General features: G+C 37.1%; 1 protein-coding gene across 3 annotated transcripts in view; it reads right to left on the bottom strand.

The window, feature by feature from the left end:
• The window catches only part of ATP9B (ATPase phospholipid transporting 9B (putative)), a 308,847-nt gene that overhangs the window by 129,337 nt on the left and 152,209 nt on the right, over positions 1-27,301 (bottom strand). For all 3 annotated transcript variants that reach the window (XM_067537529.1, XM_067537530.1, XM_067537531.1), the window contains 2 exons: positions 23,979-24,054; positions 10,985-11,061 (listed from right to left, as the gene is read on the bottom strand). In XM_067537529.1, coding sequence (XP_067393630.1) covers positions 10,985-11,061; positions 23,979-24,054 — 153 coding nt within the window. The remainder of the gene's footprint in view (positions 1-10,984; positions 11,062-23,978; positions 24,055-27,301) is intronic.

Raw genomic sequence — 27,301 nt, 5'->3', positions numbered from 1 at the left:
TAGTTGCAATTTGGCCATCCTGTACCAAAGATTGCAGCATCCACACTGAGTTTCAATTTGGCTAATAAGGTGGGTAATAAATTCTATAATGTAATACATGTACTTCATGCATCTTTGGAAAGCATGTTGAGATATATTAAGAAAAAGGATTTAGTAGGAATTCTGTTTTATTATAGAAACATCAACCTTAAAATCTTCATCTCACAAAAAATGTGTTATAAATTATAATACAACTATTACAATGATCTTGAGAGTATAATCAGAGCATCATCAGAATAATATGTTATGGGATATATGTTCAGTTTTTCTAAATTATATTAACCAACAGAAAACTGTATTCAACAACATAGCAACTTCAAAAGTGTTTTACGATAACATCTGAAATATTAAATGTAACATCAATACGATTAACTCATTTGGTAGTAAAGTGGATATAATTCAATTCCATGTTAGTACCAAGTTGTTGATCATATTCACTACTATCCACATTACAAATATTAAAGACATTTGTATGCATTAGCCCTGTATTTCAACAAGTCTGCAAGAAAAAATAATGAACGTGGATGGACAAATTTTAAACTCACCCATCAATACATCACAAAAATCCATAAGTATGCGTGAGTTTGCATCTGAGTCACTAATACAATGTGGAGGCTCTTTGAAGTCTTAATTTTCAATTCGACTACAGATTTATTAAGACAAATGAATATTAAACAGCATGTCTGTGATGGGGTGCCTGCCCCTCACTTCCAGGAAAGGGTTAAGAGGGCCCTTGGAAAGGCAGCGAATAGGAAGGAGCTGCATAGCAACCAATCAGGCCCCAGAACCCCAGTATATAAGGATGCACAGAAAAGAGCAAAGATAGTGCCTCCCAGGAGCTCAAAGGGGAAAGATGAGCAGTACCCTGGACAGAGCAGTTGCTGGCTGCTGGGAATCAGCAGAGCCAAAGGCCCTGAAGCAAGGGCAGAAAAGGTACTGGGGCTGTGGGGAAGCGGCCCAGGGAAAGCTATGGAGGAGTTGGGGGAGAAGCAGTGAAAGGCTGCAGCATGTAGGTCCCTGGGCCAGGACCCAGATTAGTGAGCAGGCCCGGATCCCTCCCCCAGGCCCTGATTACCATAGGACTGGTGACAGGACTGCAGTGGCCACCATGGGAAGTAGCCTAGAACAGACTGCAGAATCCCCCAGAAGGTGGGAGCGTAGACTGACTCGGACGGAGGGTCGAGTCACGAGAGTGAGGTCGAGCAGAGACAGGCACGAGACACCACAGAAAGAGGCTTCTGAATGGCTGAGGGCTGATTCCCCAGATAACCAGCAGGAGGCACCAAGATGGGGGGTCAACATGCTACAGTGTCCAAAAGCATCTTTGAGAATGACTGCACTATACCTTTAAGTGGGGGAAGGGAGCCTTGTCTGGCTTGCTGGGAGAGAAGGAATAGTGCCTTACAGCCAGGAGGAGGAACAAGACTCATAAGCTGCTGCAAAATGGGGCATGGGTCAGCATAGTGATGCTGACTCATCCCCAGGGACTGGAACAGCTAGGGGAGTTCAAAGGGGCAAGCCCGGCGGGAGAAGCCCCTTTTCTCCAAACCACGTGGAGTAGCACCCACTCCCCTCCACTTGTGGTGGCAAAATAGCAGGCTTGGTCAGGATATGCTGTGGGCATTATGCTAGCCACTCCTTTCTAGAGAGGCTGAGAAGGAATTTTTCCCTTACCACCAGATTGGCCAAGATGGAGCAGGCTTTTTGTGCCTTCTCCACTGCAGATTAAGGGAGGGCTTTGTTACAATGAGAAGGGAAGGTAAGGGAGTTAGACTATTATGTCACAACTCATTATGTAAGTGTGGGGTGGATGTCCAGTGCAGGTACTTCACAGGGAAGTGGCCAAATAAATGGCTTGGTGAAGGACTTTAAAAGGATGCGATTGTTAAAGGAGTGGAAAGGGGGTGGGAGGTTCAAGGCAGGGAGCCAACCCCCCTTTCTTATAGCCCACCTTAAACCTTGTTCAAGGGGGAGGGATAGTAAGGTCCCAGCAATGAGTTGGCTGAGGACCTGGATAGAAAAAAGAGGGGGGCTGGCAGAAGCAGGTATATTGAATTAACATGGAGTTACCTGTATTGTACACTTTTATTTGCTGGTAGTCCCAGACATCTAATAATAAAATTGTGGCCTGATTACAACTATATCAAGTTTCTCCTCTCCTTTCAGTATACCGAACAACTTCATTCACTGTAACAACAGTGTAATATTTGAAAGATACAACAGTTATGGCATTAAAGACCCCAAACTATTTTAAAAATCTACACCTAAACACTGCTGAAATATTTAAAATCTATACACAAAAGTAAACCATAATTAAACAGATGCTTGGTCATTAAGGGCTCAACTGTAGCTTTGCTATGAACTACAAAGCAAGGAGCAATACAGATCAGAAGGTAGACTGTGATACTGACAGACTTTCAGGTTTGCCTCACCTCCTAGCAGGAACTACCCTACACTAAACGTAGATTGCACTTTTGCTTGCATGAAAACATAGATGTGTGCCTTGTCCTACTTGCACAGGGGAGGAGGTGGATGAAGCAGCCCCTGCTCTTCTCCCTGCACTGCTACTGGCAATCCAGGTAGCCAGCACCAAGGAGTAGAGAGATACCTGATGATCATATGGAGTATTCAAGTTTGGCCGCAGGCTGGCCCTACAATAGGAGAAAGATGCACGCTAAGGCACCAATCCTACGAAGATTTAAGCTCATGTTTCAATTAAGCTGCAACAGGGAACCCGTTTCTGCAACCTGCAGAAACTGCTCAGACTCCCTTCTTTTAGTGTCCCCTCCACCAACATCTGTACAGTGCAATACAACAATTCTAATATCTATGACCCTATTGCCATCAGCCCGTTCATCAGGGCCCTCTGACGAAAAGGGATCACCCTTCCTTCTGTCTGGGCACTGTTAGCCCTGACCACCCCCATTAACACTTCCTTCCTGCCTTTTATCAAGCTAGTCAGCAGATGGGCCAATTAGCATCTTAACTCACCCAGCTACCACATCTGATTGGCTAATTCCCTCTTATTTCCTCAATCAAAGGTCACCAAGGGTTGCAATGATCAGTGTGCTGACCCCCCAATTAGGCCACAGAAGTTTGTCACATAAGTGTATGCATAAATCTTTGCAGGATTGGAGCCTTCACAAACTATTTGAAATGTCTGTATTTTGAAATGCCAGTTGTTTTGTGCTCTGCTTCCCCCCACCCAAAATTTAACACAGCAGTCTAATAACAAACTATCTCTATTGAGTTTCCAAGACCATCCTTGCTTGTCAGACAAGCAAGCACTGGAAGAAGCTCATTCAACCAATGGGGGGAAGTGCCTTATAACACTCTTGAGTAAATCTTATGGGTAATATACATGGCAACATTCAATGACTTTTGTCTGGGGGATGGTAGATGTAGGATCTTTGAGTGGCAATGGGAAATTATAAAGGGAGTAAAGGAGAAATTAGGGAAATTCTACAGGAATCTTCACTCTGACCTTTGCAAAATTATGTTTAAAATTTTTATAGTAAAAATATTTTATAGAACAACTGTTGAGACAGATGCATTTTTAACTGTTTAGATTTAGCAGAATACTAGTTTATAAATACAGGTCAAACAGTGTCAAAAGATTATTAAGCACCTCTGAAGATTTTATTTCTACAATACACAGATACACTGACATATATTACTCACACAATTACCTACTGTAATTATATTCTATTGCAAAAATATATGGACAAACAATGGGTACATTTTATTTAACATGAAATACCTGTCTTATCAATGCTAAATGAAATGCTTATTTAAAACACAATCTAAAGTATCACTAAGTTCAATAGTTTAGATATTCTTCATAATACTATGATACAGATGTTATCAGTAGGATTGTTTTTTCAACATTTCACACTTTGCCTCTTTACTGCTGCTTGAAATTATAAGTTTATTCATGTTCACATTTCACATGAAGGAACACAACTTTTAATTGTTAGCAGCTGTAATACCAGAGTGTGCTGATTATGCAAGTCAAGGCGGTGAATGTACTGTCATAATCCTTAAAATCATACTGCAGCTCGTCTACATGTTACTGAATTATTTTATTGTACGCTTGTTTTTCTGTTTAATCCTTTGTTGATCAGGCTTTGGAACAATCATTTTAGTATTAACAATAGATATTCTAAAAATTTCTTTGAAGACTAATTAACATGGATTTACTCCTATTATCCACTTCATCACAAAGGTTTCTTTTATGAAACTTACATTTAGAAAATTTTAAACAGCTGTTTATTTAATCAAAAAATGTTATACCTCTTCAGTGATAAAACTGCAAGGTTTTTAAAATAGACCCAGCATTATATTTGTGTGGTACCATATCTTTTTAATCATTTTAAGCAATATAAAAACTTCATGTTTATTTAAAAATTCTCAGCTTTTGACTACAATAAAGGTTCTCCCCAAATGTCTTAATTTGATATCAAATGTAACAAACAGAAATACTTATGCACCATACATGCATTGATTCCATTTTGAACTACTATTTAAAAATGCAGTTACTAAGATTCAAATACAGGGCCATTTAATCCACATAATGACACATATTACTTGTCTCTGTCAGTGAGATATTTAAAAGCATCTCTTTATTAGACACACAAATCAATATACCCAAAGGATTGCAATAACTGCTTCAAGCAATTTGTATTGTCATTTCATTCTTGATGTTTCTGAGTAACTTATTATTATGAATGGCGTGAAAATGGCAACCTGTCACAATTGATTTTTTTAAAATCTCTTGTAAGAATTTTTTCTTTTCTGGATATAATTAAGTATCTTCCTGGTAACCATAAGTCTATGTCATAAGAAATAGTCTATAACTGAAGTTTTAGCTTATTATAATTGAGGGTTTTTTCCCTATTCCCATTAGAAAGATTATTGCTAAGATTAAGAACTATTTGCATTGTTTTGAAATGAAAGAACCCTGTGCACACAGAAGCACTCAAACTTTAGGTTTCTTTCCATAGTTGAAGATACCAGCACCAATAACGAAATTACTGTATGATCATTCTGGATACTGGCCAGAAATTCCTTTATCTCACTTTGAGAAGCAGCACAGCTAGTGGTCTGAGAAATACCACTGGGCTGGGAGCCAGGAACTCCAGAGGCCACTGTGTAATCTCAGGCAAGTATTTAACTTGTTTGACTCAGTTTTCTTGTCTACATGATGGGGTAATGCACTCTATAGGTTGTGATACCTAAAGCACACTAATATGTTGCACATTAATTGGTTCATGTAGACCCTGCAGATGCATTTTAATATAGTGCTATTAGAAAAAGCACTACGTTTAAGCACACAAAGCAACCTTAGTGTGCACCAGCAGAGTCTATACAAACTAATTTGCACAACATGTTGGTGTGCTGGAGAAATCACAACCCTCATAGAGCACATTACCCCATCGTGTAGACAAGCCTTTGCTCATCTAATTCATGAGACAATTGTGTGAACTAACGTGTTTACATTTCACTGAAGGTGTAAAATCAGTATTTAGATGCTAAATATTATTCTAGAAATTTTCTGAATCTGAATCACATAAAATGGAAGGCTTGCTTGCTTTTAGTCTCCATACTCATTTTGAATGTGGGTTTGTCTATAAACCTACTCCTGGCCAGATTACTATATCACAGATGAGCCCTAATAGGCCTGTCTGTATATCCTCGGATAAATGCTGTTTCAGCATCAAATCCTAGTTTGTGGGACAATTCTAGAGAATTCAAGGAGTAAATGTGAATCACATTTTGTATACTCATTGGCATGCCACTACCTAGGATACATTTCCATTTAAAGTAGTGTAACAGACCTCTTGAAATAAACTGAAAGATCTGGGTTGTCTGTGTATCAAATGAACCACATAATTTGTCTTTAAAAATTATATAAACAGAGAACAAAACTTTAAAGCTTTTGCTCATATTTGTTTGTCTGACATTTCTACTTCAGAGCTCTTCAACATTTTAGAGGCTAAAAAGCTCTTCTGTATTTTGATGGATACATTTGATTTTGCAAGATAGGCAATGATTAATATTACAGTATTTTCTATTCACATGAAAAGTGTTACAGCGTGTCTGGTGCAAATGGCACTTCTAGAATTTACTTTTCTGTGTTGAAGAACTGCTGCTTTAAGCTTCTTTAGGAGCAAAATCCTGGCTCTTCTATTCCCTCCCCCACCTTCAGTAGCCTCAAAGGATTCTGACATCAACAGTACTGGTTTGGTTGTGCTCTTCAAGGAGCAGGATTCTGGGGTCTCATGGAGGGAACTGAACCTCCTGTATGCTACAAGGGTACGTTCTCCATGGGGGTTCTCTGTTCCTCAGCTCACAAAGGAATTGGGTGTGGAATGAGGTTAGCAGGGGGCGCAAGGATGTAGTGGGTGTATGTAACTCTCTTGTATAGAGGGTATGTAGTAGTTCTGGGAAATATTGCTATCATAAGCTTGCAGTAATAACTGCTTTACTGCCATTTCCTACATTTTGCAGTTGGTGCTGGTGAGAAGGGGTAGGTAGGATTCATCTCAGAATATATGGCGATGGACTGTAAATGAGCTGGTTACTCAGTTTATGCCTTGCATATAGGATTAGTCCCTTAATATTAACAACAATGATATATGCAGTCTGAAATAGTTAACTTATTTCTGGATGAATCTTTTTTAAAGTAAGACAGGGAATTTATAATTAAATAATGTACTATACAGTAACTTATTTAAGCTAACAAACAGGCATTTGATGGTCCATATTCTTTCTTCAAGTGAAGATTTATGTACATAATTTCAATTACTGCTAATTGCAGTTAACCACGTAAATCACCTTTTTATTGATAGGGTACTAGACTTCATCTAATATACTGTCAATGGAAAGCAGTTACTAGAAAAATGGGGATATTTAGGAACTACCATTGATAAAAGTCCTCTTTTGACAAAATAACCTAAGGGGAGGAACTCACTATCTGTGACTAGAAGCTTCTACTGTTGTCAAGCATAAAAGCTGTTAGCTCAAAGAGCTGAATTCCAAAACTGAAGGTGGAGATGTTCAAGTTGGCTCTGAGAAAATGGACACATTAGCTCATTATGGACCTCTTATTAGCGCAGCAAACACACTTTTAAAAATCTGAATACTTGACATTCGCTGTTATCTATAAACCACTTAGATGACCACTGTTGACTGAAAGCTCTACAACTACAACTACCAAGGAATATCACCATAATAAACAACCAGTTACATATTTATATTTTTATTTTAAAACAAACTAGCAGAGAATAAGATAGGAAAAGTATTTATGAACAGTTGGTGCCATGACTTCTACAGCTGCAAATAGAACACAGACCAGCTGGTCTGGGCCTTTTTGACCAGTTTGAAATATGCAGTTCTATAGTCAGCATCTGTGATTCCGACCAGGGGAGTGCGAACATTTTGTTGTAATGGGGGTGTCAAACTACTGAACAAAACCATAAACTCTCTATAGATGATCGAAGCCATGTATTCAGTTGGTATTATTACTAAGGCCAGTGGGTGCTGCCACAAGCCCAGTACCCTTAATTACAGCACCCTGATATCCACCTACGTGCCCCCAACATGGATTTACTTCTTTCCATGTTACCATGACTCAAGGCATAGCAGATTACCTCATGCATGAGGAAAAGGAAAGTTCTTAACATGATTTTTTGTGGTAGATGTAGCTTTTCTTAATGCACAGCAATCTGTACAATGTCTAACTTTCAGTGTTTCTGCACAGTATGCTGAATTTTGTCTGAGAAAACAGTTTAAAACAAAATTTTAATGTCTCAGGTGTCTAGCTTGCTTGCTTTTAATTATTTCCTTAATAGAGCTCACAATATGATAAAAGTATGAATTTCATTCTGAAAAGTATTGACAAGAAACATCTATCTTACCTTAATTAATCTGAAAATAAAAGTTTTATTAAACTAAATTAAGAACAAAAACGTTTTAGTTAAAACACTCATGAAAAAATGGAGAGGATAAGGTTCTATGACCACAGCAGCTGGTGGGCAGTGTGTGAAAGAGATCTCAATATTAAAACAAAAATAATAATAGACTTAGTACAACTTATTTTTGTTAATAGTAAGACATTACAAATGTGTTTTTGCCTCTTTACTGAACATTAAGAGATCATTAAGTTATAGCCAGGATACTTGAAAATATAACAATACATAGAACACTTAGCTAGTTATATTACAAAATGTTCAACCTCAAAGAAATTCCAGGTGATTTCTACTTTATCTCCCAAGAACTAGCAACTGTATGCCTATGTCCTTAGGCATAAACTCATGTAAAATATGCATGTTTTAGGAAGAGATTTAACTGTAAAAAGGAATGTAGGTTATATTATCAGAGCAATCAACCTAAGAGTAAAGTGACACTATACAAATCCTTTTCTTTTCTAAGAAAAATCCCTGCTTATATCTTAAACTCCAAGAAAAACGTGTAGTTGGAAATATTTTAAACCTTTTGTTTATTACTTAAATGTTGAAATAACCAATGTCTTGGTGAAATTCATACTTGCAAATACATTAACTGAATGCACAAGTCCTAATTAATTTCCTAATATCATTGCTATGTAAATGGTAAAATGCTATATGCTCCATCCTGAAATCTAATGACCTTACTAAACTAATTACTAATACAAGAAGTCTTTTAAATGTAAAATGTTTACCTTAATGGAAAAATTAATTATGATAGTGCTCAAGTAACTCTCTCACCCCGCTCACAGAGATGAAGAATCATCTCTCCAACATTTATTTTAAAAGCCTTCCTTAATATCTATTTAATTCTAAGAGTTATTTAATTAAAAAACTGTTTTGAGAATTAAAATACTGTCTATAAAGAGGTGTTTGGACTTTTTGAAAATCACATTTTATTTCCTTTTGAATGCTAGTAAAATTGAAGAACATCTCAGAAAATGGACCAAATAAAACAGATTAGCTAAACTTCAACTTTAAAAGGTTATCTGGGATTTTCCCACCAGAAGAACAAAAGCAATTGGAAATGTTATAAGTTCATTAGACAAAGTAGATATGCATAAGGTGAAGAGGCACCTTAAGAAAATCTTTGAAGGTACTGAGCCAATGAAAGTGTGACAGCAACCGACTTCGAAACTAAACAAGCCTGAAAAAGGTGTGTTTTCCTATAATTTCATAGAAATAGGAAGGAGAAGAGTATAAAAACTTGAGCGAGCAACCCCCTCCCCCCACACACCCCTATCCTGCTTGAAAAGCAAGCAGTCAACAACTCATCCTGTCTATCTCTACAAGCAAGCTACTACAGGCAGCTAAGAAGAATTGAAAAGACAACAACCAACCCCAAGAAAACCTTCCTCAAACTTCCACATAAATTAGTGAGAGAAAGTTAACTAAAACACTGCCAAGGGATTAGGCTTAAGAGTCTTGTTATGATTTTATTGGAATACTGAAATGCAATTGTAATTTAAAATATTAACAGTTTCTCCTGTTAATCACCAAATGGTTAGAGTACATATTCCTGGAGAGAAGACAGGGGCTAAACATTGGTAAACAGAGAAACAGTGGAATTTATCTGGGTTTAAGGTTCTTAATATCAGTTGATTGGCCTGTCTCAAAATAGCTCCTTAAATGGCTTCTTCTAAGTAAATTATTTAAATATTTTCTTTGATTGCATAGGATTTAGGTAAGGCTTATTTTGCCCAACTATAAGCCTACTGGTTATTATTAACAACCCAACAGGATCCACCTGCCCTTAAATAAATTATGTTGCCCAGGCATTTAATAAGATACTAAGAGAGGATTCACAATAATTTTGGGAAACAAGATAATTTGGTCTTCACTTACAAATGAAGAACACCTTCAAAGATGGTCCACCATCAAAAGTGTCATGCCTGCTAACTGCTCTCACACAGAATAAATTGTAATGGAAGTAATCAGTTTATCATTTGTGTTTTGTCATATCTGTTGATTTGTTTAATGTTTTCTTTTCCTTTCTTTAATAAAATAGGCATGGTTGACGATTATTTTGCTTTGCCTTGATGGTATCCCCTAAAGTATGTAAAAGAACCCCTGTAACTAAAATACTGAGAGTCACATTACCTGAAATAGTCTCATGAATAGCCTAATATCAATAATTCCATTTTTGAAGTATGAGACAATTAGTAAGAGCTGGCCTACCATTTCTTGTTTTTTCAAACTAAATATTTTTAGTGTTTTTAACATATAATTACCTGCCATTCTACAATTTAAAATGACCCTTTTCCACCTCACAGCAGAGGAGAACTAGTAGACATGTCTTATATCATCATAAAGTAAATGTGTGTTTGAGGACCATGCAATCTCACAAGGGAGAACCTTCTGTCACAAAACAAACTTACCTAAGTGCAACTAACTAATACCATTTTAACAGATTAGTTCTGCATTTTTCCTGGACTGCAGAATACACCAACTAAAACCCTAATCCTGCAACTAATTCCATGTGGTGGACTCCTTTTCCCATACATAGCTCCACTGAATCAGTGTTCTGATCTGAAATCAAGGGAGCTCTGTGCAAGCACAAGGGTAGGTGCACAAGGGAGACATTTGTAGGATCACGGTCTAAAGCTATATTGCAGGCATTCGTTACTCTTGCTCTATTGTTTTAAGGCCACTATAATTTCATTTTTAGCTAGTCGTTTTAAAATGTATTTCTAAAATGAGAGAGCAATTTATAATATACATAATTACGAGACATCTAGTAGAAAAAAACTTCTCTGCTACACAAACAAATTTAAAATTAAGCCAGCATTTACACTAATTATAGAATGGTGTTAACTTACAAACTTAGTGAACTGATGTTTTATTTATCTAATTTAGTACTTTGGAAAGACACAAAAATATAAAAAAGTTAAAAAAACAAACATGTTTAACAAGGTGTCATTCTAGTTATGCCACCCTACCTTGTTCTTTGGATTAGATGTGTTCATTACACTTCGAGTCTCTTTTCCAGTGTATATGACAACACCAATTACTGTTCCTGGAAAAAATGAAAATGGTTGATTATAGATGCTTTGCCCAATGAGTAGGTGAAGAGTAAGCTAACAGAATTAAAAACCTGCATGTAATTACAATCCTATAAACAAAACCACTTTTATAAGCAAAAACATTATGTATAACAACATTATGCACTTTTTCATTTTAGCCATTGTAACAAAAGTGTCCTATCATTAAAACATTAACAATATTTCATGGACTACATGACAAGCTTTGTCTAAATTTACCTTATATTTTATGTAAATCATAGGAGAGGATAAATTAGTAAATGCCATTCCATTGACATCACAGAAAGTGGTAAGAGCATTTCCTAAACATTCACAAAAGTGATTATAATCTTTCACTGATGTCAGTGAAAGTAATAACTCAATCTTTAATGTTTAAAAAAAATAATTTGAACTTAAAACCTTTTCAAACAAAACATTAAAACAGTGAGCACACACTACGTTATAAAGACCCATTGATAGCCCCTTACAGTGAATTCTGAGTACATTCAACATTGGTGAATATGTTGCTTACAGTGTTGCTGTAGCCATGCTGGTTCCAGGATATTAGAGACACAAAGTTGGGGAGGTAATATTACCTCACCAACCTTGTCTCTCTAAATATTATGGAATATGTGCAGTTCAGTAGCTCAAATCAGTGCAAGCTCTGCTGTCTCTTACAAACTGGTCAAGATAAGCCCTCACATTTATTTATATCACCAGAACACCACAAATAAATTACTGCCTTATAAGAGGCAAAAACCTATATAGGGCTTCTTTGAGTTTTTATAAGTAAAAACTGACTGATGGTAGGTAACATGATAGAAAACCTGGTTTCAGCATTGCTGAACATGTTGGGTAGCTACTAAGGAAATCTTAAAAACATTACCACCACTCTGGTATCACTGTTTCTGGAAGAATATTGAACACTTGTCTGTCATTTTCCTGAGCACTGCTATTTTTTGTGATTGTAAAATATGAAATCAATTGCATCACAATGATTTATTTGAATTGTGCCTAATTTTGTTTTTAATGAAAGAGTTTCATAGAGACAATATGCTAAGCATGCATTGCCTGTTGTGGAGGCTTACCCTATGGCTCATCAGAAAGTTTAAGTGTGGGACTGTGATGCCGTGTGGAATATAAATGACCAGTCATAATATTACTGATCTACAATACATATTGTATAGAATATGCCATGCAAGTACCAATGGAAATGTCATGATTCGCTAAGATTAATAAGCATATTTATATGTATGTATCAATTTTGTGAGATCGTTCTAAATATGTATTTCTACTTGTGCTGGATTACTGGATGACACCCTCCCCCCCCGACAGGATGGCAGCAGCACTAAGTCTGCTTAATGGCCCATCACGGGAAATCAAAGGTACTATGAATCCAGTGAAAGAATCCAGGGCCTACACCTTTTGAGTCACCAGGACATGTAAGAACGTGCCCAGCGACAGGGGACTCTGGGGCTTTTCCATGCCATGTGCTGCGTTGCTGTGTTTGGAGCAAGCCACATGGCCATAAAAAGCAGCTGCACCATCCCCATCATGTCTTCCTTCCTGCTTTCTACCACTGAGTCAAGTCATCTGCAACTGAGGTTGTGAAACAAAGGAGAGACCCATCCAGGTACTGGATGTACACAAGAGGGACTCTATAAATCTGCAAGCTCCACAATTCTACTGAAAATCTGATATATATTGACTTTAATGTAACTTGTATGTATCTGATCACCTTGACCATTTAACATTTCTCTTCTCATTTGTTTCTTTCCTTTTATAATAAACCTTTAGTTTTAGTTACTAAAGGATTGGCTAGCAGCGAGGTATTTTGGGTAAGATCCAAACTTATATTGACCTGGCAATGTACATTTTGGGAAAGAGAATACAGTTTTAAATAACTTGTCTCTTTACTGAACCTATTTGCTGATTGGGGGGCCATAGACTGAAATGCAATAAAGAGAGCTGTGTAACTTTTTTTTTTTTTTTTAAGATTCTTGATAACCAGTGTGGGGGACTGATTGGTGAATCTAACTGCAGTGTTACCCACCAGTTTGGGAGAATCTGCTCTCCTTTTTGCAGCCTGCCCTGACCATGGCATTTTCAAGTGGGCTACCCTAGACATGGACAGGTCACAGGGACCTACAAAGTTTCATCTCATAGGCTAATGAAGGCAAGATATATATTAAAATGACTTAATCAGGACCACATGTAGGGACTGATGTCACTGTGCTTGCAACACAAAAGAATGCACATTTGAAAGAATGTATTCATGTTAAAAGGTCAATGGTAAGGGTGGCTTGAATTAAGCAAGGGAGAAAGCATGAAGCAGCTGAAAATTAAGATCAGGATAAAAATCTTGTATCCACATTCATGACCAGTAATTACTAATGACTACCTAAAAATGTTTACTCTTTTCTTTGAGTACAGTGGGTCTATAAATTCAGCAGAAGAAGGGATTAGTCGTAGTTTAATGCTGCAACTGATTAGCGTCTGGGTCTCTTATCGCGATAGTATATCACATATTGTCTCAGGCAACAGGTTTTATATGTATATTTTAATTTATTTTAAAATATCTAAAATAGTCATCAAAAGCAATAAGCTTTCATTTTTTTAAATATCAAAAGAAAAATATCCCCAAATTTAGATTTATGAGAAACTTCTCAAATCTATTTTCACTTTTCCAATAGCAGTTAAACTCTTGCTCTCTTATCCTTGATGTAAAATCCAGAATCAGATCAATATTCCCTTCCTCTTTTACCAATTCATTATAGCTACTTCATTCAAGAGATGAATATGCCATTAATATTAGATACACATGATGGCAGAACAAGGCCACTTATAAACTTAAATACATTCTAAACATTTCTGAAGTCATCAAGGCAAGAAAAAGAATGAACAATAATTAATCATGTTAGACACAATCTGTCTGAGAAGCAAGGAAAAATAACCAGCTAGCAACTTATCAGTTTTAAATTATGGTAGATATAGATCAATATTACAGAAAACAGCTTCAAATGCAAAGGTCCAAAATTTTACATGGTCCATGACTTCCAGGACTAATGCAGAAAGAGTTTTCTACACCTTCTTTACAGACTAGCATTAATAAATCATAAAATAAGAAACTGAAGCTTATATGTATAAATATTGTATAAAATGAAAATGACATTTTATATATGAATAAGACAATCCATTTCTACATACAATAGTTTTCTCCATACAAAGTTATATTTATATTACATTCATATAGTGCATGGACCCCTTTCATAATGTAGAATCCAAAGGCACTTTAGAAGCTTAAAAACAAAATATTCTCCTATAATTCTTGATCTTAGAAGGTAATCATAATAGAACCCCATTCCTGAGTATGTGCTTCCAGCAAATTATGATCAGAGGTCTAGCTAGTCTTGAAAGAATGGATCTGTTCTGAAAGATGACTCTCGACCAGGTATTGTAAGGACCAATGATTTCTATACCAAATATGCTCCATTTACAAGTACTGTTAAAATTCTTTTCTAAGTGGCAATACTGCAAATCTTAATGTCAAGTTAAGTTCTTTTCTTTTTATGTATCATTCCCAGTTATAAAGGTTCAGCAGGTCCAATTATGCCCTAAATTACACTTGTACAACCCCATTATGTTTATATTATACTCTCAGCAGGGCTGTAACCAGGATTTATATGAGACAAGACACAAACAGTGATAAAACATTGATGCATGGCCACCTGCAGCTCTACTCCTATTGGCACCTCTCTCCATCATTATCCTGTGGTACCCCCAACTCATATCCAAAGGTGGCTCACCTTCTTCTGGGGTTGTTTTCACATACAACGTTACAGCAGCACCACTGTAGCACATTAGTAAAGACATTACGATGCCAATGGGAGAGTTCTACCGTCACCATAGCACTGTCTACACAGGGGGTTAAGTAGGTATAACTACGTTGCTCAGGGGTATGGATTTTTCACATCCCTGAGTGATGTAGTTATACCGATATAGTTCTGTAGTGTAAACCTGGTCTCGGTCTCTTCTTCCCCCTGTTTTTTAATCCAGCACCCTCTATCTTAGCTGTATCAGCCAAGTAGCTTTAAGAATATGTTTCTACTATTAAGTCACTAAACTAAGTTTATCCCACCCTGAACACATAACGAAGGAAAACTGTTAAATAAGAAGGTGTAGTATTTACACAGTCACTTTTCCAAGTAGAATGACACTTTAAAAGCCATCTGTAAAGTTACAATCCTTCTTGTATTCTGTCTTTTGTCTTTTTAGTGTGACAAGCTCTCCAAAGCAAAAGCTAGGCCTTTTTTTTTTTTTCTTTTTTTTGTATCTTGACAGACACTTTGCAGGCAATACCGGAAATAAGTTAACAAGCAACACTGGTATCTCAGATACTAGTGTGTAGTAACTGTGGGGAAAACTGAACTTTTCATGTCAGCATACCAGTGACCAAGAGTGCCTTTAACATGTTCTTGAAATTGCAAGTCTGCTAAGGAATATCAATTAGAAACACTTTCAGACAACTTTTAGACCTGGTACTCTTGACAACTGTGAGACCAAATGGAAATGTAAAATCTACAAAATGAATAAATAAATAATCAAGACTACTAAATATCATGAAACTCAGATCTACTGTTATTCATTGTTCCCAAACCTTTGTCTGCTTGTCTCTTAAATTGTAGGCTCTCTGGGGAGCATTGCACTGTGTGTGTGTGTGTGTGTGTGTGTGTGTGTGTGTGTGTGTGTGTGTGTGTGTGTGTGTGTGTGTGTGTGTGTGTGTGTGTGTGTGTGTGTGTGTGTGTGTGTGTGTGTGTGTGTGTGTGTGTGGAGTGCTGAGTATATTGGAGCCCCGACTCCTCATTTGGGTCTTTGGGCACTATCATAATACAAATGTTTAGCAATAAGAATATGAAATAAAAATCTGGATAAATATTCTGAAGAACCTTAAACCCTATCCCTCACTCTTATAAAAAAAGGTTAAGCTTTTCTGCAGGTTCAGTTCTTGGTACTGCCATACTCAAGAGCATTTTCAGCAGGAGCAATTGGGCGGATTTTCCCCAAGCCAAATTTTGTAGATCCTCTTAATGATACTAAAGATTCTTGTACCATGTGATTAGCAAGCACTTGGGAGGAAGGATCTTTATATTTTAGTATTGTGATTAGTATGATATTTTAATGTTTAAATTGAGTTTATTGAAAAACCTCTGGCATGAGAGAGAGAGTTTGGAATTGTTTTAAAATAACTTATATTTTGCAACTTTTTATTAGTACTTGTCCAAAAATGTCCTGAAGCAGTCAAAGAGACTGGGGTATAGCCTCCTGTGACTTCACCCAGTCAAGCTTTAGAAGGCTTTTTTTCAGCTCATAAAACTCCCCCTTATACATTTTTTGCCGTTATTTATTTCGTGATCCAGGTTCAGGGTGCAGTATTAATAAGAGAGACTTAATTATCCAATTCATAAGTTGGTTTGAGAAATACTCAGAGGTTTTCAAACCAAATGAATAACTTTTGTGATTTGCTCTTAATTTTCTGAGATTTCTTTAAAGATCATTCGGGCAGTACATTGTATAAAACATGGAAACAATTATTCTCTCAATAAATGGTTTAGGACCTGATACAGAAGTTACAAAATACAGCTTCTATTTAACAAGAAAAATATACACGATAATAAACGTCTATCTCTGGAAATCAAATGCATACTCTAGCTAATGTATCTATTTAACATTGCTTGGAAAATGCTTGCTTTGTGTTCTGAAGTGTAAACTCCTAAAGGTCCTTCATATGAAGGAGGAGGGTGTCCCTCCTGTCTCCAGAATTCTCTTTACATCATCTTTAAAATTTGTTCTTATAACCAAAGTTACAAATGTTGTCTTTTAATCAAGATGTAAAGGAAATAATACCCAGAAAGAAGGAATGGATTTGAAGTTTAAATTGAGGGTATATATTGGGTTTAGCTCAAAACCTCCGGCATATGAGATAGAGAGAGAGAGACAGAGACAGAGATTGGACTCGTTTTAAAATAACTTTTATATTTTGCAACTTTTTATTAGTGCTTATCCAAAAATGATCTGAAGCAGTAAGAGACTGGGGTATATCCTCCTATGACTTCATCCCAATCAAGCCACAATGTTATCAATGGAAATCAACTGTGGAAGGGGGTAGAGCAGAACTACTACTAGGCAATTGGTTGGGACCAGTGAGGGGAAGATCACTTAACTGACAACAAGAGTGAAGGGAAGGTGACCCTCGGCCCAGCCCTTACATGGTTCTTTAACTGGAAAGCTCAGCACCTGAGCTGGAACCCATAAATGGTTTCCTCAAGTGGGAAATGAGGGTACACATGGGAGACTTAAGTCCAGACCACACTGAAACCAACTGAGGTTGATGATAGTGGCCTTCTAGGTATCATAGTTGGGTTTACTCCAGGAACTGGCCTGCACTCTCTCAGACTCTTGTACTGCACACTGGCTACAAGCTGCAACAATGTATTTTTCTTCAGCTTTTTAAAAATTCTAGCTTGTATTAATCTATCCCAAAATTAAACATCCAGGTCTGCAAGTCACTGTAGGGGAAGTAAAAAACACACCAGATACTGGCCAATGTCCCCAATGGAAAAATCCGAATAGACTCACAGCATACGTGAAACTACCTGGCTCTCTCAGCCTCCCATAAACAGGTCGTTTCTGGTCCTAAGGGTAGCACCTAGCCCTTGAGCACAGCAGCTTTTTCTTTTTTTGTTTTGTTTTAAGATTCAGTTCTTCATTTAATTAAAACTGGATTTTCAAACTACTTCAGCCCTGAGGTAACTTCTCAAGGTTACAAAGTTTTAATATATCTAGACAGAGTTTATGCAGCCTTAATGTGATGAAAATGGTTTCTTTCATCCCACAAATTATAATTTGAATATTCCAATTAGAGTATGTGCATATCCATGTAAAATTATCTGTAATAGTTTAAATGTCTCTCTTCTATGATCAAAACCAATCTATTGTATTTTTAACAGAAAAAATCAAGATAAATCTCAAATTAATTAAGGAGATTGCCACCTAGACATTGATACCAAATTAATTGGATAATTTAGTGTGCAAGATTATTAATCCTCTTTAGTTTAGTGCATCTTTTTAGATTCCTTTTTAAGTGGAAGAGTAATACCTATTTCTCTCCCCCGGCCCCCACTTCTTTTCATCTTAACTTAATAGAAGTCCTCAAGAGCATTTTCAATAGATGATTGAAATTGTATATGACATGGAATTCTTTTAAAGGTTTGGTACATCTCCCCTTTTTGTGTTGTTCAGTATTTTTGTAACTTTGTTGAAGCAGCAAGAACAGTTCTTTCATATTTATATTTGCCAAGTATTTGTAATTTTTCATGTGTATATAAACATTTACCAAACAAGAAATGTAAAGAGAGAATGCCTTTTATCTTCCTCCCACAGGGTAATCCTCAGGGCTGTGTATAGATGGAGTGACTTCCTACTATGGAACCTTTCAAAAAACTGAAAAGTTTGCTGTTTGCACCTCTGCAGACCTAGTACCCTTCTGATGATCCTGAGCACTCTTGAATCACAATTCCAAAAGTACAGGCACTTAAAAAGCCTTTCCCTGCTTCTTCCATAGGAAGAGGGTTGGATTTCACATTCCAGAAACAAAACATAGCATTATTCTCTTCAGAAAATCACCATAGTTCACCAACAAAAATTAGCAGGTGAAGTTTATAGGCAGAAGACTAGAATACCAATGGTGCAAAACCCATCCATCCACCAGCAGTACAAAAAATCCCTACAGGACTATGCAACTGCAGTAAATGAAGCGAGGAGAAACTCCTACTCCACAGTCATCCCAGCTTCATATTCACGACCAAACAAACATGTATAGTGAACCAGCCAATAAATCTCACCCCCAAAATCGAAACACTGGACACAAGAACCAACCATTGCAAGCAACTCATTTTACTTTGCAGCAAATATCAACCAAATACAAGAGGGATCTACCCTAGCAAAAATCTCTAAAAGAGCTTAGACCATAACGTCTTGCCCCCTATGACAAAGTGTGACCTCATAATACCCACCAAAGAGCTAGAAGCTCCTTAAAATATTTGAGTGACCAATGGCTAACCAGATTCTTGTCCCTCCTGGCTGGTAAAGGTTGGTGCAGAACTATTGTGCCCATGCTAATATAAGTTATGAGTGCCTCCTTTAGAGATGCAAACCTGCCCACCACCTTGGAAAATATTATAGTCTGATCAATCCAGAAAAAGCCAACACCTGATGCAGTACACCTCAACTGTCACTTCTATCTCCAACCACCCATTTCTAGGTGAATTCATTCAGAAAGCAAAATCAAAATTCCACCCACATGTAACATCTGCCAGTATCCTCAATACTGTGCAGTTAGGATCCACAGCAGAGCACAGAACAAAGACATTGTTGATAGCACAGAAAGAGAACCTCCTTGTGGCAACAGTTAGAAGGCACATATCGATGCCCATGCTAATTGACCTCTCTTTAGCTTTCCCATACTGGTATACTGTGTCACCTGCATGACACAGCTGAACAAGACAGAGCAGCACTGAAATGACTCCATTCATTCCTTTCTAATAGGACCTAAAGTCCACCTGAAGGTCCCACAGGATTGTACACTGTTCTCCCCCTTCATCACCTCCATGAAACCATTTGGAGAGATGGTGAGAGATTTGTTACCCTTCAGTCCAGTGGTATAGGAGCTGTTTTAATAAGACATTACATGTTCAGTTCAGTTCCTTCAGAACACTTGGATGAGTACTACACAGTCCTGGTGACTTGTTGCACCTTAGTATATTCATTTGTTCCAGCACTTCCATAGTCTGACAGTGCTTCAGCATTATTAGGTCTGAGGTAGATAGTTTCCAGTATTTTCTTTGGTGAAGAATGATGCCAAGAAATCATTTAGCATTTTTGCAATGTCCTTATAATCATTGTTCCCTTTACTTTCTGGTAGTCCTTGATCTGATTATCTTGTAGGACTCTTGCTTCTGACATACTGAAAATATTTCCTTGTATTTTTTTGGCAATTTATTTGCTCATCAAATTTTCTCTCTGCTGTCCTAATTACTATCTTACACTTTACTGGTATAGTTTATACTCTTTAAATTGGGTTCATTAGGGTTCGTTTTCCATTTTCTAAAGGTATCAGTTGTGTTTTAATAACCTGTTGAATGTTGTAATTTAAAGAGTGTTTTCTCCTGGTCCTCTTTGTCTACAGATATTCATAACATCTGCAACTCCATCATGATATGTTTAATTATTTTAATGGTCTCATTTTTGACTTTGGCGACTTTGACTAGCATCCTCAATTTTTTCAAATCAGCTTTTCTAAAGTTTAGGATCACAGCTGTCCTTTGGTAAGATATCTCCTATAGGATACTGACGGTCCACACTCTGAGCTATCAAGTAAGGTTAAGAATGTTATTTGTTCTGACCATATGTATTCCCTGGACAGTCTATGTGTGACCCATTTGATGATTTATTGTTGTTTATTTAGATTTAAATATACACATAAAAGAATGCCTATCCTGGACTCTACATACCCCTGTCAAATTAAAAGCACATTACCAATACAAATACAGAACAAAAATAGGACATGTTCCCCATGCTCTCATACATACAAATGGCAAAATGTATTACAAGTCAATCAGACCAGAATAACCACTTGTTAAAATTTCACAAAGAAATGCCATCCCCAGTCTCTTCAACCCTCCTAAAAACATGCCTGCTCAGAACTATGGGAAAAGTGCAGTAGCCATTTGCTAAGTAATACAGATTGAGATAAGGACATAAGACTGGTGTTCTCTGCACTGGCTCCCCAGTGAGAAAAGTTCAGTTTAGGGTCTTTGAATGGATATTCAAAGCCCTCCAAGGGATTGTCCAAGGGATCTGAGACATTGCCTTCTACCCTAGGCCTCCAATAATAGCTATATTCCACTGGAATGAAACAACTGTCAAACAATAGGGAGAGCCTTGTGAGTGAAGGAGACAAACTTCCACAGGAACTAGCACTAGCCCATGAAACATATTGCCCGTACAGATAAGAATGACCGCTAACCTCACGGCATTCACAATTTAATGCGCAACTCATCTCTTGAACTTAGCTTTTCCTCAATAGCTCATACCACATACCACACACTTTTTCTAAACAACTATTCAGTTTACACCAACAGGCTAAGGAAAAAGAAAAAGAAAAAACACTAACGGACTTGTTACTTTGTTTTTAACACTCTGAAGGCACTCAGATATTGTAGCAATGGGGGTTTAGTACATAGACAGACGTGCAGACAAATAGGCTAGTCAGTCAGGTGTCAGAGATGGTATGAAGTTCTTTTCCAATTGTGCAATTACACTGACTGCACCTTTTTTTTTTTTTTTTTAAATCTTTGATGACTTTGCAAGAGAGTGTCCTTGTGACCACAACGCTCCATTAGTGTAATTCCCTTTTAATAAGTCTCTCAGCAGGTCTTTCTCAATGATTACAGTTCTTTCAGAATACAGTACTATATTGGTTCACTGTTTGAGCTATCCTGGTCATCTTCTACCTAGCCTGCTCTGTTTTACTTAATAGCTCATACAGTTGGCATTTTATTACAATTTTTCGTTTTTTAAATTGTTCTCTTTTTAAAAGGAAATTGACAGGATATTTGAGGATATACAATAATAAAACACAGCAAAAGATAAACTTAAAAAATGAGTGACTAAATTTAAAATGGCCCACCTATTTTTCAAAACCTTTAATTGTGAGAAAGCCCTGGTCACATTGACCATCTCCTTCTGGGGATATTCTGAAGACTTTGCATTTTATTCCCATTTTCATGAAATCACCACGCTTTCCTTTAGCTCTAATCAATGGAACAGAGGATCTCTACCTCTAAGCAAGCAGACTGAAAATTTAGTTAAGCTATACATGATTTGGGATACAGAGCAAAAATATGCAATAGAAACAAAAGTTACATAACAGAAAAAACTCTCTTCTAAAATATACTGTATTCAAGTTACCACTTACCCGATATATGCGCACACACGAAAAATACATATCTATTTAAATATACATTGGATGCCACTAACAATGGTTTACAATGACATTAAGGATGACATATATGGTACATATCTTGTGGATACATGCTGCTGATATTGGTCAGGATAATTTGGAGGGTCAAGGTCAGGCCATGAAAAAGTGTTCAGGGAATTATGTGGGGAATACCTCAGAAACCTTCAGCTCTGGTTGCTGCTGTCCTGACAATTTTTAGAGGAGAAAGACCACAAATCAATAGTGCTGAGGATCAGTAACAGAAGTCTAATGTAAGTGTCTAAGGGACTTGATGCACAGCAGATAAGGTGTGAAGAATCCAGATTGCCAGTGCCCATCAAAATGTAACATTTTAGTATAGTTTATGAAAAGGCTATATGCATCAAAAAAAAGCTGAAATAAAGCTCAAATGGCTATAATAGTATGGATTTTCACTGAGATGACAAAAGGCACAGTCCTGACAAAGGTCCCTCACCTCCCAAATTTTTTCCTGCTTCAAAGCATTGGGATGATAGAGTGGGTCAATGAAATGATCACCAGAATTTTTTTTTTTTTTTTTTAACATGGACAAAACAATGTATTTTCTCCTAGCCTTGTTCTTGGAAATAGTGAAACCGTTTTGGCTGAAATTTTTGCCAAAAAAAATTCTGCCTGAGACAGACACTTAACATGGAACATTTCAGCCGAAACATTTAAAATTTGGTAACATCAACAGAAAATAGGGTGTTACAATGAGAAGTGTCAGGCAACCTTCAGAGGCTGTTCTACCAGCCACACCTATAAATAAAGAATCAATTTTCTGTGCTTCATTTTAGATACGCAACATGAAAAGAAAGGAAGATGGAATGCTGGTTTTCAAACAATGACTTCTGTCTACGTTCACTGCGAATCCTCAGTTTTTTAAAGGCTTAGGTTTCTTGTAACTTTTTTTTAATTTCAACGTTCCTGAAAGATAATACAGACTCAGATCTTGCTGGGGGGAGGAAAAGGAAGAGGGGGTTGTTTGGTCAGGGTATGCACAACAACAAAGGGGAGTTTGTTTGGTCAGGGTATGCACAACAACAAAGGGGAGACAGAAAAACATTTTTTAAAGGAAAATTTGATTGTACAACCACAAAAAATGGTATGGGGACTCATGGCCCCAGAATGAATTATCCAAAATTACCTTAAACTAGATTTCATGTTTGCAGTGTTTTTTAAAATGTCTGTATAGTATGTGTGTTTAGGTACTGTATGATTAAATGAAAAAATGTATGCAGCGAATGCTTTATATTTCTCTGATTATTAACTAATATACCCTTTCTTCTTATGGAACATCCTTTGCAATATATGCAAGTGAGGAACCTGAAATTTAGTGAAGATTGGGAACATCTGTTTTTATTCAGCACTCAGTGTGCACTACCATTAGTACTGCATTTTAACTGAATTTTCCCTCAGGGTGTAGTCTCAGAAATTTACAATAAGTTATATACATACAAAATGTCATCACACACTCTTCAGTGAGAGTCTACACTGAGCTAAAGGGAACAGGAATTACACAGGAAGTTTTAATTAAAGAAAGTAACAGGTAAGCATTTTAGATACTGAGCAAAGGACAGCACGAGTCAAAGAGAAAACTCTCACTATGGGATATTCTTAAAAGGAATAAAAAGACAGACTAATTAGCAAAGAGCTAGTAGCAGAGAGACATAATTGGATACAAAGTTAGAAAGACTGCAGAGGGGAGCAATAGACATACCATGAAGAGTTTGGAAAACCATTAATAAGTTAACTTTATAAAATAGGATGTATTTCCACTGAGGAACTTTTAGGTAAATCATAAACTTTGGCGCTGCAGCATGCATCATTGCTCACCTGAAGCAACAACAGTGCTTGCCCATAGTGTATTTTCTATGCTGAGGCTTTCATGAACAACTGGATCACTGTCTTCCTGTTAAAAAATATGAACAACATGTAAATCAACATACTCTACTACAAGTTTATAGCTAGAGATTAGAGGATGATGCTAGATCTCACACTAATAAAAGCAAGAATAAACGCTTGTCAAATAAGTTAATTATCCCGTAGCCCAGGCCAGACATTCTACAGTAGTATTCATTGTATATGATTTTATATGTCTGTAAGAAAGGCCATCTTCCTTAAATATTCAAGTGAAATAGATTTCATAGCTATTAAGGCCAGAAGGGACCACTAGATCATCTAGTCTGTCCTCCTGTACATGACAGGCAATTACATTTCACTGAGACACCCTATGTTGATCTTCGAATGCTACAGAAGAATACTGAAGGTCCCTACCAAACTGACTTGGTGAGAAATTCCTTCTTCACCCCAGCACTTGCAGTCGGTTTGACCATGAGCATTAGACACACACTAGCAAGGCATTTAAAAAATATTATCTCTGCCATCTCATAACACTGGTCCACTCTGTCAGGAGCCTCATCTCTAGTTCAGGCAGATCTCTGACACTTCAGAGGAAGGCAAAAAAAATCCAGAATGCATCTGGGGGTGAGGAGAGAATATCCTTCCTGACTCTGGAAGCAACTGACTGCAGCCCTAAACCACGAGATTTGATCATAATTATTGTCTTAATGCAGAGCTGCAAGTGTAATGAGTATGTTGAGGACAATATAGGCAATCCTGTTCTTCCCATAGCCCATGAAAAAAAGGGGATGAACTGTGGAATTAATAGATTCATAGATTTCAAGGCCAGATGGAACCACCACACAGCCCAATCTACTGCCCCTCTCCTCCTGGCCTCCCCACGACTGAATTTCCTCCAGAAACTGGATTAAAACATATATTTTAGAAATTATCTAATCTCATTCTAAAGACTCCAAGAGATGGTGAGTCCGCCACCTCCCCTAGTAAGCTATTTCAATGTTTAATTGTCCTCACTACTAGGAAATTGTATCTTATTTCAAGATAGAATTTGTCTAACTTCAACCTCCAGCCATTGGATCTTGTTTGGCCTTTGTCAGCAAAACTAAAGAGCCCCTCACTATCAGACAGCTTTTCCATGTGTAAGTACCTAGAAACAGTGATGAAGTCGATTCTCAACCTTCCCTTCGTTAAGCTGAATAAGTTAAGCTCCTTTAGACTCACATTATAAAGCCTGTTTTCTGGTCCCTGGATCATTTTTGTGACCCTCCTTTGAACTTTCTTCAATATTTCGACACCCTTCTTGAAGTGTGGACACCGGAACTGGAAACAGTATTTTAGTAGTGGTCCTACCAATCGTGTACAGAGGCAAGATAACTTCCCTTCTTTTTCCCAGATATTCCCTTTATACACTGAAGGATCACATTAACCCTTTTTGCTACAACACTGCACTGAGAGCTCATGCTGAGGTGACTATCTACTATGGATATTTGATACCCTGAATGTGATTTGATTTATGGCTCACACAGAGTCCCACTGAAGTCAATTGGGCTCCACAGTAGCACTGGGATATGCCCATGTGGATCAGTTTGCAGAATAAGGACCTAAGTACATAATTGCAGGTTAATTAAAAGGACTATTAAGTACCAAAAAGAAAAGAAAATGAGTTGTGCTATTATGATCATTTTAGTTATCTTTAATTAGTAACTTTTTTTTTCACAACTTCCTTCATAACTTCAGACACAGAACAGCAACTAAGTAGTTTTACAATTCTTAATACTGTATTCATGTGTACACTCCTATATAGAGGAAGTACATATTTAAAACCTAACAGGAAAATATATTCATGCTTACCTGAAAATTTCCTTTCTCCGAGTAATAAGGTATACAGATCCATTAAAATGGTTATTCCAGTCTGCTTGCAGTTTGAGGGCAGAACTGGACCAGCCAATAACTGATAGCAGGGAAATATCCTATCTCCTGAAATTTCTTCCATTTGAGAATTTCCATAGCCAGAATAATTCAAGTCTACTTTCTTATAGATTGTGTTAAATATATCTGAAGCAAAAAATCACAACAATTTCTCCTACTGAAGCATGTGAAACTACACATGACAACACAAAAATTCTTGGATGCCATTTTCTCGCTCTATTCTGGAGGATCCATTTGTCTCCAAGATGGGCCCAATCTGTGGACCTTATTATTAGAAGAAAGGAAATGTTCAGGTAACCAGAGATCAACGTTTATATTCTTCATTCCAAGATCCACGAATCTATTACAATGGGATTTACATAGCAGTGTGCAAAGCAGGATCATCCTTTAAATGTAGGCATCCAAAAAGCTGTAGATTACATATAAATATCTCCTCCATCTTCCTTTAGGCATGGATAAGACTTTTGCCAAAACAAAAGAAATGGTATTAGCTAAGATTAGATGACCAACATATAGAATTTGGTGACCTAATGGCCATCTAGCAGATTTCAATACAGAAGACATGACTTCTCTGCCCTGGGATTGTCAGTGCTTTTAAGGACTGAACTTTGACATTTACCTGAAGGAGGAAGATTTCTTTACCTTATTTAGTGAATGAATGCTATGACAGTTGAGAGGACTACCTATCTGAATTAAAGGTATAAATTGGGTCTCATTAGAGAAAGCTCTCACCTTCAAAAAAAATCTGATTACAGACAATAGCCAGCAGAAGGATTAAGGGCTATGAAATATATTGACACCCCCTGCAGAGGCTCAATCTCAGGAGCACAGAATCTAAGGAGCAGAATGAAGTTCGAAGGTCCTGCTCTATGAACTTGCAAGATTGGAATATAGTTGATGTCCTAAGGAAGCTTTTAATATTGGGATTTGTATAAAACGTCCTCTTTTTGACCATGTTTACATTATGCCACACAGACTTGACCTATTTGCTTGGATACTTACATTAACACAATTAAGCCCTCCAGGACTGATGATGATTTAGGACTATTTTTCATTGGTTTAACATAGTAGTAAAATATAGTAGTATGGACTTTGCACCAGCCTGTAGAATTTGTTCTATTTGTTGACTTCTCTTTTTGGGGTCCATGAGAGCAATAATCACTTCATCCAGGTATTCATTTTAAACTTGTCTGGTCCTTGATGGAAGACTAGGTCTTGCAATAGCTGACCTCTTCTGCGAGATAAAGACATCTGAAGATCCAGCATTTGATTAATCAAGTTTGAGCACCATAGCCTCTTCAACCAGAAAAGCATAAACAAAATCACTGCCACCCTTTCGTTCCTAGATTTTTGTACTGTCCTGGGAA

Source organism: Emydura macquarii, unplaced genomic scaffold (genome assembly GCF_026122565.2).
Source record: "Emydura macquarii macquarii isolate MOO-44397 ecotype Brisbane River unplaced genomic scaffold, CSIRO-AGI_Emac_v2 contig_431, whole genome shotgun sequence".
NCBI lineage: Eukaryota > Metazoa > Chordata > Testudines > Chelidae > Emydura > Emydura macquarii.
Note: the sequence above shows the minus strand (reverse complement) of the source record. Positions and strands in the feature narration are given on the sequence as shown.